Source organism: Anomalospiza imberbis, chromosome 1 (assembly GCF_031753505.1).
Source record: "Anomalospiza imberbis isolate Cuckoo-Finch-1a 21T00152 chromosome 1, ASM3175350v1, whole genome shotgun sequence".
Classification (NCBI taxonomy): Eukaryota; Metazoa; Chordata; class Aves; order Passeriformes; family Viduidae; genus Anomalospiza; species Anomalospiza imberbis.
The window spans coordinates 111,822,781-111,839,433 of NC_089681.1; the positions used below are offsets into that span (position 1 = coordinate 111,822,781).

The 16,653-nt window shown below is 38.1% G+C and overlaps 1 protein-coding gene across 12 annotated transcripts in view; it reads right to left on the minus strand.

Annotated features, from left to right (window-relative positions):
* Positions 1-16,653, minus strand: part of RBMS3 (RNA binding motif single stranded interacting protein 3) — a 703,009-nt gene that overhangs the window by 304,626 nt on the left and 381,730 nt on the right. For all 12 annotated transcript variants that reach the window (XM_068206323.1, XM_068206331.1, XM_068206308.1 and 9 more), the window contains one exon: positions 14,122-14,180. In XM_068206323.1, the coding sequence (XP_068062424.1) occupies positions 14,122-14,180 (59 nt within the window). The remainder of the gene's footprint in view (positions 1-14,121; positions 14,181-16,653) is intronic.

Below are 16,653 nucleotides of genomic sequence, written 5' to 3' on the forward strand. Positions count from 1 at the left end.
CTTCAATCTGTGGATCTCTACCAGAGAAGATAATCTACAATATTAGATCTTATTTCTGTTTTCTGAAGGAATGGGAAGGGGGGAGTGGGATGTTTATTCAATTTATAAAACAAATTAAGAAAGTAAAATAAACAATGAAGCACAATTTTCTATATGCCAATCCAAACATTTCTGTTTTGCAAAGTTCCCTCTATTTAAATCATTATTTACCAGGATAAAATAACAGTGCCGAGATACTGATGAAGCATATAGAAAGAAAGCCATAGGGGAGATTTACAGATAATTTTTCTGAGGATATAGTAGACCTAGACTGGAATTGTAATGATACCTTTTTCCTCTTTCCCATTCTTTTCTAAAGCTGTATGTAAATTCAAACCAAATGTTGAATGGAAATTTTTTCTCCTTTTACGTTCCACTCTTCTTCTCCCTTTCAGGAATGCCAAACACAGGAGCTGAGCGTCAGTAAAGACTGACCAAATTAAAACAGAATTTCTGGTTTCACTTAGTCCTATGGGTAACATACTTCTACTCTTGCCTAAAACACAGTGGGAACATGGGACTTCAAAGGGTAATCTGCAAATCCTATTTTCTTACAAGCTTTTTTAATATGAAATGACTCAGTGACAGTCAGAACTTCCATTTACAATAATAGAAGAACATTTCATAGCCAGTCCTCTGCCTTATCCTCACTTCCACAACACTGAAAGCTCACCTTGCTGGGCTTTTGAAGGTTAATCTGACAAAGCCCATTTTGGAGTTGTTTTTTCTTTTCTTTAATGTGCAAACCTGCAGACATTTCCTAGGCCTCACACTGGCAAACACACAGGTAATTTGCAAGGAGATGAACTGTAACAGAGCCCCACTTCACTCCTCCAGCTCCTGCTCCCAGGCATTTCAGCCAACCAGCGCAATTTCCCCCACACATTCATTCCCACGTGCTCCAACGCAGCCAGTCAGGCTGGCTCAGGATGAGTGACACAGTTGCCATCTATTTTAACTCAAGAGCCAGGCTTTTTCTTCAAAGAGTCGCCCTAGTAGCTGGCTTCCAGGTAAAGATTTTCTCAGGAGGGCTGTAGATAGCATGGTGCATCACACCACACTGTTGATAGTGTGGTAGCATCACAGTCCCAAGAGCCCTGAGCCAGCACCCAGCCCTAATGGCCCCAAGGAGAGCAGTCCTAAAGGGAACGTGTCTCCCAGCTCCCTTCCCAGTGCTCCTTGTGGGGGTGCAGCTACTGAGACTATTAAAGCAGTTGCATGAAAATATATCTTACAACATTTGCCTGACTCCGGACTCAGAATATTAGGGAAACTCTTCAAAATAAGTGCATGCACTGGGGAAAGAATCCTGACCCCACTCTCAAGCAGGCTCATACCACAACTCCTGCTGTCATAAAAATTGAGTTTGCTCCACCCTCCGTACTAAAACTTGGCTGCTCTGCTGGTCAGAAACTCTCACCCATATTTAATCACGGCCTGTTTACTCTCACTTATTCTAGCTGCCAGCATTGTATACACATTTTTTCCCTTGCCTAATACCAGACACTGATTTCTTCACAGACATTTTTATTTTGTTCTAGTTTTGTGAATGTTGTTTTAAATGTTATGTCTTCCATTCCTCACCAATCCTACTCTATACTCTTTCGAGTAAGAAGAGCCTCAGCATTTCCAAGAACAAAACTGAGACCATAGGAGCATGAGTTTGACTGCATGGAAGAAGGAACAAACTCTAGCTTTTGTCTTTAAGGCAGTAAGAGGAGGGGAAAGTCAGTTATATTAATTGGATAGAAAGAAGTGGTAGGAACAACCCTATCAAATAGTTTGGGAGAAGAAATTAAAGTGGGAATTAACCAATTTAATATGCCAACTATCATTTCCATGTTTTGCCTGTGGGAGAGCTGCACACAAGGGCAGCAGGTCCAGGTCTATTAGGGCAGCTGCCAGTTCAAGGCAGGACTCAAGTGGTAAAGCAGGATGTAATTCAGTGCTGGATCTTTCCCACCAAGAGCTGCTGGGTTGCATCTTCTTGCCTTGAAAATGTTCCTCTAGAACTTGGAGCTAACCAGAAGGAAGGAGCAGACTGGAGTGATGACAATCTCTCTCTCCAAGCAAGCAGATGGGGGAATTGAGAAAATTAGAAGGTGATCACTAGATCTATCCTGCTTGCAAATAAAACACCAGGCCTGAAAAGCTAAGTGGACATACTGCAAAGTAACCATGGAGTCACTCAAATGCAGTGCTGACAACACAACTGAAACATCAGTGGCTCCCTAAGTGTCTTATGCCTTAAGAAATAAGATGGGTAAACTTAACTACATAATACAGTCAGAAAACAGTCACAGAAAAACTGTGAAAGCAATGCAATGAGTGGATCATCTTAACATCAAGATCTAACATGCATGGCAAAGACAGAGCAGGGGTGCTGGCGGGGTAGAAATGATTAGACAAAGCATGGCAGAGAGCAACACATAACCTGCAAGAGCTGAAATGCAGAAATATGCAGAAAAGCAGTAAGTGGAGTGTTGCCCTTTTTCCATTAAAAAAAAAAAAAAAAAAAAAAAAAGAAAAGGAAAAAAGAAAAAGAACTTAGAAAAGCAAACTTTATTTTCTAACTCCCCTATATACACACAATAGCAAAAATGACAGTGGGTTGGAGGGTGAAACTGCTACCTCTCTAACCACACTGGTCAAACTAACAGTCCATAAATTCTTTCTGCCTACAAAGAAGAATGCACAACAATCATTATTTACATGCGTGAGAAAACTCAGTGGAAATATGTAAATATCAGAAGGTATAGGAACTTTTAGCAGAACTTTAAAACTCTCAAAAGAACAAGGCAACAGTGGAGTACTCATAGGGGACTTTTATCATCCCTACACAGATTGGGCAAAATGGGATGTAATGCAAAGATCACATTTTTAGGTGCTGTTTCAGAGACCAGCTGCTTAGGAAGCCCAGAACAGATGCAACTCTTAATTTTCAATGACCACAGAGAAGGTTATAGGACAAATTGACAAAAGTGAATACTAACAAATTGCAACAACAGATGGTATTCACCCTCCCAGTTTGAAAAGAGCTCCAGGACACAATAACTGACTACACACACTAAGAAGTGGTGTGCAGGTTTTTTTTCCCTAAACCTGACTTTGCACCTGAGGACTGGGAGGTGGCACACATGGTCCCAACATTCTGAAAACACCCCAGGTAAGATTCAGGTACGTAAAGATCTGTAAACTTGATGTCATATCACCAGAAATTAAAGAAACAGAGTAAAATCAATGGAAATAAAGTATGTTGAAAGAGTTAACCTGACTTTTGTAGTTTTTTTTTTTTTACAGACCTATTGGAGTACTTTGAAAAGGTCAATAAGCCTGTGGTTAAGGGTGATATGGCCAATACAGTCTGCTCAGATCTCCAAAAGACATTTGACAAGACCCTCACAAAAGACTTCTTAGGAAACTAAGCAGCCATAGATTAAGAGGGAAAGTTCTTGAGTAAACAATTGGTTAAGAGATAAAAACAGAGGGTAGAGGGCATGATCTTTCCTACAAGGGGGGAGCAGGACCAGTGGACTTTCACAAGGAACTTTGCCAGGACCCATACTGCAGATCTCACTTCTAAATGATGAGAAGAAACTAATCAGTGAGGTGACAAGATTATTTAGGAGACAAAACAGGAGATGCATCTGTGAAGAGCTGCAGAAGACCCTTATTAAATTAAGCAACCGGGTAATAAACCAGAAGAAATTAAATGGAGATAAATGTAGTGATGCACACTGGAGAAAATTCTGGGTTTACATTATGATGTCCTTTGAAATGTCCATAAAAGTGTCAGCTTCCTATTTGCTCAGAAAGGCAAATTAAATTCCAGGAATTATTACAAAAGAAGCAGAAAGCAAGGCAAAGAACATCCAGCAGAAATATCTACATATATTTCCCTGTTAGCCCCTCCTTTCCCATAACTTTTGAACTGACTGACCCCATTCCAGCAAATTTTTCAGAGGTAGCAATCTCAAACACTTTTAAGTTCCAAAACCTCAATCTCATTAGTAGATACTGGTGAAAACACAGCAGAAATTTGTTAATCCCAGCAGCCACAGAAGGATTTGTGGCATAGCATACAACCCCCTCCTTTAAGTGTAATAATTTTATCACTTCTGCAGTAAAAATCCAAGAAAATAGAGTATGGCAGGCAGAGCTATGCAATTCTTCCTGATGTAAGAACTCAAATTCACCCAACTTGATAAATATGTATGTGTCTCCAAAACTCGAAGCATATTTAATGTCTGTTCCATTACTTTCTTCTCTAATAACTGTCTATAATAGCAATAAAACCTGTTTCTATTTAAAAAGGAAATTACTAAAACAATGTGCAACAAATGAACAAAAATTAAACACTAATATATTGAGCACAGATGTTTGGGGGCATTTCTCCCTTAGTTTTGGGGCTTTTTCTAAAGATACCTTCCATCAATAATGTGGAATTTACCCTGCAATTTACTGTGAGTTCAAGTGCCAGACAAGAGCAACCAAGATACCTCAGGCAAACCAGGTCACTGAGACTTTTTCTTGCTGTTTTGTGATTAAAGGCTGACCACAAAAACCTTTAGTTCTGCAGAATGACATGCCTGGTTGGTTAAATATGCAGGCAATTAACATAGAGATAACATGCATTTAAATGGAGGTCCCATTGACCCCCTTCTCCGGAGTGCAACCTTTGCTCTGAAAGCAGACAGCTTAGCAAAAATATTCAATTAATAAAAAGCCATGAAGGGCAACAACTCCATTTCAATTAATTTAAAAATAAATAGTGTTTACTGCTCCATGTTTGATAAGTCAATAAAAAAAACCAGCACAACTAATATCACAAGCAGCAAAGCAATGTGCCTGCAAGATCTTTATAAAGATCATGTAAAAATACCCAACCCTTTTTCTCCTTTGTTTAGAATAAAATAGAACATTCTATATGCAATGAAATAAAGTAAGCCTGTTTAATACATTTGAGCCCCTTCTTTCTTGCCTCTGCCCATTTCCTATCCCAAGTGTGATGCTACAACTTGCTGCAGTGACTCCCATCCCTCTCTCCAAGCATTCCCTACTGTTTCCACCCTCTACTCTCGTAACTATACCTCCCTCCCAAACACCTTGCTGGCCAAAACCAGCACAAGCTCTGGTTCCACCATAGAGGAACAACTAGTGAATTACTGTAGTTACTTCAGGTGGACCAAAACTAAATCCATCCTGGATTTCTTGTAGCAAGAAAATTGAGTGTCCATTCTACATAACTGCCAATTTTCTGAAAATATTTAACTTGTTTCTATTTCAAAGTCCCAGCCCTCTTTTGATTTAAACTGGACAATAAGTTGTAAACTTCTATGTGAATAAAAAATTGACAGCTTGGAGACTTTGAAATTGGAAACCAAACTAAGAAATTTTTAACAATTTGTAATTTTTTATTAAAACTTGTAGTTTGGGGTCCAGAGAAACCACGTATCACACCACTGCCATCTAATGGAAGAAAACATCAGCCAATTATTGGTCCTGGGGAAGACCCACTCAGACAAAAACTATTCCATAAAGTAGGAGAGTAATTTCTAGCACCTTCTTTTCTCATCTATAAATTTAGCTCTTCTCAAAACATTCTGGGTTGAAAAAACTCACTAAATGTTATCCAAATGTACGATTACTCTCGGGAGAGCTGAAAGACTGGTTTAGTTAGGGCTTTTTTGTATTGGTTTTTTTTTTTGGTGGAGAATTCAGTAATTTAAAGAAATGTCATTTAACTCCATTCAAAATCCTAATATTACTTACGGTACCTAAATTGATTGTGGAACCCGCGCTCTTTTTCAAAGACCTGGGCTGCAAAGCCCAAAGGGCAAGGTTGCCTTTTAGTTATTTTTTTTGTAGAGTACTTTTGTTTTCTGTACTGTTGATTAGAACCTAGAGCTTTAGCACTCACGTACCTGTATATGGCTACCATAGCCTAAATAGATGGAGCAATATTATTAATGCCCAGCAGCTCCCTTCCCAGAAGTGGTGTGGGTGGTTTTTTTGATCAGCATTGAGGGAACTACATCTTTATTGACAGCAGTTATGATTTTTCTCCTGTGTTGCACATCTATTCCTGCTCAAGAAATGTTGCATCATCTCCAGACAGGCAGCGCTCAGACAACCCGAAAGACAGATGTAATAAAAATGATGGCCCAGTCTCTTAGTGTTTCACAGTTTCATAGCCTCTACCAAGAAAGAGAACATCTACTTAATTCACTTGGGTAAGCGAACGCTGCTCTTCGAAACAAAAGCAGGGGGTGTGCAGTAATAGGGGAAAAGCGAGCAGTGACCTCTCTGCTGGAAAACCACAGAAATGAAGTTGTGTTGTAATTCACAGATCTGATTCAGAATGGTTCCTGTTGAGTACCCACACTCAATAAGAGCCTGCCAATTGGATTCATTATCAAATTGTCACTATATCAAGGCAGCATATGTTTTGCATATGCTGTATATTCTGAGAGAGCCTAATGGAGTAGGCCCTAGAAAAACTAAGGAGCTGGGCACTGTCCTCCTCCTGCCTCTGCCCCAGGCTTCTACAGGCTGGCTGCTGTGCTGAAGGTCTTGAGACTTTTGAGGAAGTAACTTCTGAACAGAGTACCATCACTTTTAGAAGAGATGACTTGCCTTCAAGCAACCAGACACTGAACAGATTTACTGGTGTATAAGATGCTGTATCATTGGATCAGAAAAAAAAGCTTTAGCAAAGTGATTCTTCAAGACATTTGAAAAAGTCAAGGCATTGGAAGGAAGCTTCCAAAGCTGATTATGAGCTGCTGTTCAGATTAAAAAAAAATTTCATCTGTTCATTTCTGTGCTATGAAATAGATATTTCCAAGTCTGCTGAGACCACTAAGAGCCTACTAGCATTATCCAGTCCCAAAATGCACTTCAAGTGCATGCCAAGCTATCGGCAAAGTTTTATACAGACCAATGAATCAAAACATTAATCACTGTGTACAAATGGAAATTTTACTTTTTTATTTCTCTGGAAGGAAACAAAGTTAAACCAATTATTTGTCAGCGATATGGGTCTGCAGATTTTGGAAGCAGTAAATTAAGAATAATCACAGATTAGATATGTCACAGAATACTTGAGCATCGTGGGTCTCCCTACATAAAATATTTGCTAGGCCATGAGTTCATTTATGAAAAGATAATGACCCAGGAAATTTTTTCCTTAATTGCAAAGAAGCCATTTAAGAAAATGTCTGGGGAATTAATTAGGAAGGAGTTTTCTCTGTAGAGGACCTGGCTTTAAACTCACTAAAAAACTTTTAGAGGTCTTGTTTGAGACAGAGCATCGTTTAGAGGCAGTCAAGAATGTTTGCTGAGGTGCATTTTGCAGGCATTGGGGTGGGTATGTCTCAGTCCTTACCATGGTGATGCACTGCCCAGTGCCGCTGTGCTCCAGCTATAATGACTTGCTGGGCACAACTCATTGAATCCTTTCCTATTTCATTTTAGCAGATGTGAAAAGCATTCAAAATTATACAGACAGGAGAATCTTTACCTCCAAGCTAAAATGAGATTTTGCAAAACACTTGCACATTTGCCAAGACATAATAATGCCTGCTGGCCAACCCAACAGGTGCCAGGAAAATAGCTTTGTTATGACACCTAAACACCCATGAATACATCATCTGTAAATTCAAGGAGACAATTATGTAGTTATTTATATATATATATATATATATATATATATATATATATATATATATGCAGCTTTCCTACCCCCCCAATATAGCTCCTGGTAACTTCTTAAAGTGGTCAGATTTACAAAGCATCATAGCTCATGAGCCCAGAGGTCAAACAAGCTTTTATTTGCTAAGCTAGGGCGTGAATTTAAATTTCATTTGTGAGGGAACAATCTCATATTTTTTTTAACTGGTAATTCCTTTCACTTCATTTTGATGTTTGTTTGCTATCATGGTGTTTAGATGCCTTTTTAGATATTTTTTCTTAAGACTTGACTCTTGATCCAATGTGGTTCCATAGTAATATCACTTTTTAATTTAAACTGAAAAAATTATCTCATCCTTTACTTATAAAAACCACAGGAGTCAAAGTAAAAAAAAACCCTGAAGTTTTAAAAAAAACTCCTAGAAAACAGACAAAAATACCTCCAAATATTTAAAAATTTTAAACAACTAGCCTCATGTTGTTTTATTTATTTTTTCAAAACACACAGCATTGCAAGTTTGCTTTTTTCCTTTCAACTGTTGAAGACTTTGTCCTTCTGTCTCTGGAGATTTGGTTTTATCAGCTGGCTTGCTAACCAAAAGTGATACAACTCAGCATAGTTTGTGCACTCTGTTCAGGAAACCAAGGAACAGAAGGACCAGATTAGCTGAGGCTGCTGCAGGTCAGTGGTGAGATGGACCAGCAGAGCCACAGACAAAACTTGCTGAACGCCTGCCCCACACTCAGACACTCAGCACATGTCCGGCTTTCACAAATGCCTCACTGTTGGAAAACCTGCTGAATTAAAATATTCCATATTGCTACACTTTTCATAACTTGAGAACTATTATGCCACTGATTACATAATGCTTTGGAGTGGATCAAAAATGGAAAAAAATAAAATAAAGAAATGTGAACAAACAAAATTAATGCACAAAACCCAGCACATCTATTGCTACTCTGGCATTGAAAACAGGACTGATTTATTAGCTACACAAGTCTAGAGTTTCAAAATTAAATCAGTCTGTTTTACAAATTATTTACTTTCTACAAGATCCATTTCCCCTTGAAGCACACTGTGCATGCCCTCCTAGTGTGAACAGTTTACAGTCTGTGATCAGGCACAGACCTACTTGTCTGGATTTTTTTCCCTTTCAAAATGGCAATTCTGAGAATCATAAATTACACAGCACAGTTATTGTAATTCGAGCTTATTCCCAATAAATAAAATTTATTAACTAAATAGCTTTCTATGTGGCTTAGCTCTTTCCCACCAGCTTATTATTTTATATAGACTTGCTTCACATTCCTAGTCACAACCATATTGTCCCATCTTAAGAATATGAATTTAAAAATACAAAGTAAAAATGCATAATTTCATATAATCACAAATAAACTTCACTTTCTATAGAATATTTCCAGAGAATACTTTGTAAAATTTGAAACTTTGAAAGTATTTTATCTAACACAGATACCAAGGTCTATCTGCTATGAATATAAGCTTTGTTTATCAGAACACCAGAGCAGAAGCCTCCAGCTCATTAAGCTCCAATGCATTAGAGTATTTAGGGATGCTAGTGAGCTTAAGCATATGAGAAGCAACACTGACACAAGGCAGGACAGACTCCTTTTGGGAGATATGAAACATCACTTTATCATGCCATTCCAATTATCTCCAGCACTTGTAGTAAGCCTCCAGTTATTCCATTTTTGTTACACAAATAAACTCTCAATTTATAAAATAGGTCATGGCAAATTTTACGTCCTGGTCTAAAAACAGCAAGGCAACTGGAGAAATAAAACTGTATGTGATATATGGTGGGTTAACACAGATGACCTCATGGCTTTTTTTTTACCATAAACCTACCCCAATCCCAATGAGTGCATATCTGCATCCACAGTTTTAATATTTTAAAAAGAAATAGATCATTGCTAACATTTCTCAACCAGAAAAATGTCATAATGAAATACTAATTATAAGCAGAGTCGCTGTAGTTCCTCTCATTGTGTTAGGCACATTTCCCTCCTAAACACTGTTATTCAACATATCAAGTCAACCATAGTTTGTTAAAAATACATAAAATGAAGAACATACCACTGAAGTGTTTGTATCCTACAAATTACAAACTTAATAGGTTTTATTTATTAAGAAAAAAAATCCCACATGTGGAATTTCAGACTTTCAGTCATTCTCCTGTGCTCATCTTCTAAGGTACTAGCAAAATACTCAAAATCATGCAAGGCCCTGATTAAACCAGGAAGCAAATCTGCATGCATGCAATTACAGTGTCTGCAAGGGCAGACGCAGATGACAGTAATTCATACTCTAAGAAATGGGCTTGTGTATTTGGCAGATTAACTGTTCTGTATTCCATTGCTATGAGGTATGGAAACTGTACTGTGAAACAGCCATTACTCATTCCCTCAGCTCTGAGCACATAGGTCTACCAAAGGCAAGCCAGGCTGGAGAGGGTGGGGGGCGAGGGCTGGAAAGAGAAGAGTCTACACGTTTCAGATTAACGCTTCTCTTGAATGGTTTCTTTTATTCCATTTCCCCCACTTTTTAAATTAGCAAATACAGTAGGCCCAGAAGGGAAAATGAGCAAGGGGAAGAGGGAGAGAGGGGAGGGAAAGGGAAAAAGCAAAAGCAGCCAAAACTCTCCAGCTTGTTCATTAGGGGTTTTGTGTTTGAACATCTGAATGAATCATGTGTCTGTTTTTCATTATTCTCCATATGTATTTGTTCTTTGCTTTGTTCAGACATTTCTGGCCATGTTGTCATGACTGTGCTTATTTTGTTTTATATACTGTTCTGTTACAGGCTGATGGTTACTTCTCGTCTGCCTCAGTGAGCAGTTACGCCACCAACAAAGAGCAATCTGAAAATGAGAGGTTATGTCAAAAGGTGTCCCTAGTGAACTCCCTTGCAGCCTATATGATTACTTTAGATCTGACTTCTTAATTCAGACCAGGGAGAAATCCTGAGATAACACTGCTCCTTATCATGACAGGAATGCTGTGGGTATCTTTTTAAAAATCTGAGGAATAATGGAGAATGACTTAAAGTACATCACTGAATGCCTTCCTTATTTCTCCAAAAGGAAAGCTAACACTTGCTAAACAGTAACCTGTTTCAACAGATCAGCAGTTACATGGAGGTTTTGAAATAATTTCCTTGCTAAATTAAATCTTTCTACTTTCAGCTTTACTCTATACCTTGGTCAACACACAAATGACACTGAAATAAATACTGAAATCACTAATCATGTGACAATTTCTGCCATCACATTTAATCCACCCTACTTCATTGGATACACATCACAGGATGATGTGCTCATTTAACAAGATAATCTCTTACTTGGCAGAAAGTGAGACCCAAAAGACTGGAAAGGAGCAAACAAATAGTGTGTTTTTTTTCCTTTTTTGATGTTTGAATACTGGGTTTTGTTTGGAGGTTTTTTGGGTTTGGAGGGAAAGGGGGATTGTGTTGTGTGGGGGGAGGGGCAGATGGTGGTTGTTTGTTGATTTTTGCTGGGTTTTTGTAGGGAATAGATTTAGACTCTACTGTTTTAGAGACAGTTTCAACTTCAACTTTCAGCAGATAGGAGAAAAAAGGTCTAGCTGAAAATGCTGAAGTAGGTGCCAAATTGATTAGCAGATCCAATTTAAAAAATGAGTTCTCAATGGCTCAGTATTGCACTACCTAGTGTACTGAGAGGGTTTTCTCAAAAGTCTTCCCCAGGTCTGTTATTATTCACTCTTTTCCACATTATCTTGTCCAGTGGATTAGAGAAACCATTTATTAACTGTGAAGAGGATACTAAAGAGGTAAGTGCTGCAAGCACTCTGAAGGCTTAAGATTATACTCAAATCTTAGTAAATTAAGGAGACCACAGGAAAAAATAGGATAAAATTCAATACAGACAAATGAAAAGTTCTAGCTCTAGGAGGGAATAATCAACACCCCAGAGCAGAGCATGCAATAAGGAACGCCTGGCTGGCAGCAGCACTGGAAGAGAGTAACAAAACCAGGGGCTGCACAGAATCTCTCAGCACAAACCAGTACCATTTTTCCCATGCAACACCCTGTGCCTCAGAGATGCAACTATATTTTAAATACATATAAAATTATATATATGAATACATCAACAAAGAGGAGAATCATGTGATCACAGAGAAGGCAAATGAAACCCCTCTATACTATTTAAAATTTAGGGCATCTAAAAAACTATGTCCAGCTCCAAGTCCTTCAGGTAAGGAGTGAGCTGATTAGAGAGACCAGCAAAGTGCATCATAATGAGAAATTTAAAACAAATTGCCTTTAAGGAAAAAGTTAAAGGACTAGTGTTTAGTCTAAGGAAAAGATAAGGCAGATGCAGATCAGTCTTCAAATATGTTTGATGTAAAAAGGAAAGGAATAAACTGCTCTACATGTCCACTGGGGATAAGAAAAGAAGCAATAGACTTAAATTACATCAAGAGAGATTTGGGTTAGCCATTAGGAAATGCTTCATTATAGTGAGGACAGGGAGTGTTATCACAGATTGCCTGAGAAACTCGAGGAATCTCCACCACTGGAGGCCTTTGAGCAAAGGTTACAGAAATACCCCTCCGCAGTGGGTTAGAGCTGATCCTGCCCCAAGGCAGGTCCTGACCTCTTCAGGTCCCTTCCACTTCTGATTCCTGGGAAGGCTTTTTGGTTTCTTTGGCAGCCTTACTGAAGAGAAAGAAAATTGCACCCAGCATTTAAAGCAGTAAAACATCTATTATTTTTATGCCATAAAGCATACTGTTAATAAATCCAATTATGTTTATGATCTTTTAATGGCACTGCTTATGTCATAAAGATCCATCTTTGAAAATAGAAATAGATATCTCTGCCCTACAGTGTAATACAACAGCATGAAAGCAAACTAACAGAAAATAAAAACTCATCGTTATATGGCTCCTATTAAAATGATCTTAAAGCTATCTATAACATAAAGAACACTAAACCCAGACATTTTTCTTTCTCAAAATTCTACCATTCATATTCTTTCCAGTATTTTCACTTCATATTTTGTGTTTCACAAACAGATACACTCTTTTCCTTGTTTACCACTGGCAATGGAAGCAAAGGAAGTTCTGCTCACAAGGGTATTCCTTTATAATGTAATCCTAAAAAAAGAAAAAACAACACCAAACCCCAAACACAATGAGGTTTGTTCCTGGTGTGACATTCAAAGAAATATGGAGTGATGTTATCAGAATTCCGCCAGAAGAGTGCCCCAAGGAAATCAAACACATGTTCAGGCAAAAGCAAATGCACAGCAGTGCAACTTATGACAATGGCCCATGACCAACTGGGTTGGTAGAGTTTTCTAGGTCTAGAACTACAGTCTTCCAACTTACTTTTCTCCTGAGTAGCTAATAAATGCTGTTTCTGACAGGCAATAGATAAGGTCACACAGTTCTACAAATCTCAAAAACATCTCTAGCACAGGTGACAGGATTTTTCTCCCATCTCATAATTTCCCCAGAATGCTTCTCTGCTGCTTCTCTTCACCCTGTATCGGGCCACTCACAAGACAGTCCTAAACTGCAATGCCTTTTCTTTTTACTAACACATATAGAAATGCTCTCCAGGATGTGTTTCTTTTCAGGAGAACCCACTCTAGCAAATTTTACCATTCCAACAGTATTCTGTACACCACTAGTTGAAAGCTACAGAATCATTTTAAGGTACATTTTCTCCCCCGCAGACTGAGTGACAATGCAGGCTCATAAATGAGTAACAATTCTAGTCCTGAGATAGTACTACAAACGTTAGTCAATATTTTCCTCAGCAAATATAGCTATACACACACACAAAACATGCTATATTTCAAAAATATTTTCATACATTAGCAGAAAAAATTAGGAACATAAAAATGGAAGAGGAATTATTTCTATATCTTGTTATTGCAACTTGTAGATCTAATTGTGTCATAAAAAATAATTTCTTCTTCTATTAGCATATGCCAAGACTTCAGAAAAATATAAAAATTAGACCAGGTTTTCCTTGGGAAACTTTTCCCAAAGGTTTCTCTGTTTTATACAGGAAATCAATTTGCATCACTGATGATATCATTCAAATCAGACAGCACTATGTGCTTAGAAGGCAATTTACTCTTCTGCCGAAGCAATTTGATACTTGTTCTGATTTGTGATTTTCATTTTGTTTGTTAATGAAAAAAATTAATGAGCAATGTTACTGGAAGCACAACTCAAAGCTTTGGCATTATTAAATATGTTTGTAATATACTGTGCATTATGTTGATTGCACAGTTGGAGCCAGAGCTTTGGCAGTCAAGCCACCAGTCAATCATTCAAATTGATAATGAACTCACAGGGTGGACACTTTGCACGTACCTTTGCACTGATTTGTGTTTTTGTCAAGAATTGCCTTTGTGGATACAATTTTCCCATACCTATGGAGAAAACAAAAATCAGAGGTACAAGTTACTATGTTTTAGTAAAGTACATAGTGATTTTTGCATGCAAATATAACACATATCCTAGGAAGAGGTCTAGAGCTCTTGAAAAATGTTCATCTGATATCCTGGAGAGATCCCTTATGCCACTAGCTCAAACACCGTTAGAGTCCCCCAAGAGCACTTGCCACAACCTGTCCATCTCTGGTCCTGCACTGCCAGCATAAATGCCAATCACAGGAAGGATTTTAGGACACTAGTAAAGAGGCTAAATTATTTTAAGTTTGTTTAGTTTAAATACAGACAGACCACATTCCGTCAGGATTAATGAAAACGCAGGAATTATGGTCACTTTTTATACGCAGGCGTGCACAGCTGTGCTCATGTGTGCATCCATGTCTATGTATATACACTCTATCTAGTTTGGATAAACAGAACCTTTGAGGTTTGTGTGCATCTCCCAGCTCTTGCCAAGATGAATGTTAATATTCATTTGAATTTATATCATCTCCCATAGATAGCATGGCACTGCACTGCAATTTGATAGACTTGGTACAGTGAAGAGGGAATTCAGGCAGCTACAATTTGTTATATAAAGCAACTAGACCATAAAATAGGTATCTGTGTTTACCTCACAGAGATTAAGACTAAGAATGCAGACCTAATAGTAAGTATCACAAAATCTTGGTAAAAGATAACAGAATATGGCATGTATGGATGAGCATAAGACATCAGAATAATAAGCAAAATAATTCTATTTCTCAAATCACTGGTACATCTTGTTCTTTGTTGAAGAGAACTTCCCTTAAAATGCCCTTTCCCACATTTTTTTTAAAAAGCATTACTGATACTCTGATATATTGGGCTTTCATTTGGAGGACTGCTCCATGAAACACAAGTTTCTACACCCACAAAGGACATATTGCTATGAAAGACTTAAGAAAATTATGTCTTCTAATGCCAAAGCAACACCCATGGAAAATAATCAACATCAATTTTAAGCCATTGAAATGTATGGTATACAAATGCTTATTTGGTTAATCTTGATTAACAGCAATATAAATTTGGTGTTAGTGGCTTCTACTTGCAATCCAGAAACAAGAATGTAGAAAACCTGCTATTACTTTCTCTGCCTCAGGAGGAAATCCATGTCTCCCACTATACAGAAAAGAATTCAAGAAGTCTAAGGGCAGCTAGAGTACTGTATCACATATTCAAGGACACACTCTTCTTTTTCCTATGGGTCTGTAAACATACTGAGAAAACCAGTCAAAAAAAAAAAAAAAACCCAACAAAAAACCAGGGAGACAAAGAGGGAATGGTACCATAACTCAGAGTATAAAAGTGACTCTTGGGTTTCAGTCTGGAATCAAGAAAACACTTAAATACCTCATGAAGGGGAGTAGCACCTCCAGGACAGACTGGGAATGGCCTAACTAAACATACAGATTGATATCAGCAAAAAATTTGCGACAAAGTTCTCAGCTGAAGTTTCCATACTGCAAGTGACATGTGGGCACTCAGCTTAAGATAAAGGGCACTGCATCACTCACAAAAGCAGAGTAAGGAGAGATGGAAAGTGAGACTTTCCATTTCACTGTTTTTCCTTTGCCTAAGAATACACAAAAGCATTTGTTTCCATTTGACTTTCATTTGAGGAGAAATAGCATGTTTTGCTTCATTTTGTTTCAGTCTGAAACCAGTCAGGAGGAGGAGGCAAAACTGATCTAAGAGTATTAAAAATTTGTGTAAACTAAGTCAAGCCCCAATTCAGATATCTTTCAGGAACCAAAACAACCAAACAAGCCTTCCTTCCCTTCATCTCTCTCCATCTCTTTTTTTTTGCTCTGTAGGTCAGAAGGATTTTGGCCTCTGAAGGCAGAAGCAATCCATTGTTCATTTCACTATGATGAGTACATGGGCAAGTAGTTGAGAATCTATTTTGCCGTAGCTGGCTCCACTCCAACCAGACATAATAGATTCAATGCTAACCATGAGATCACATGCTTTTCTAGCCTCAGGTGTTTCCAGACTCAGGGCCTTTATACTCATTCATGTTCCACTCGATTTTATAATTCTTCATGGTAGTACCTGAAGTTGACTTTGGCCTCTAAGATATTAGAGCACATGTCTTCATAAAGCAAAGAAACATTCAGTTCAGTGATTTATGGCTGTTCAGTGGGTCAACCTACCCAGCAGGAAAGTTGGCCCATGCAGTGCATCTTCATTTATTCGATTTACTTAGATTTAATATCAAGTACATGAAAAACATGCAAAAACACACCTATCTTGTACAGTAATGCACCTCTGACAGATATATGGGAAAAGAATCCAACAAAAATCAGTGGCTAACCCACAACAACCTCAAATAAAACACAACTCCTACCTAAACTTCCGCCAATAAAAACCAACACCCCACCTCCATTTCAGTCCAGCCACTCCTAATGAATTGATATGTTGTTCCATCCAA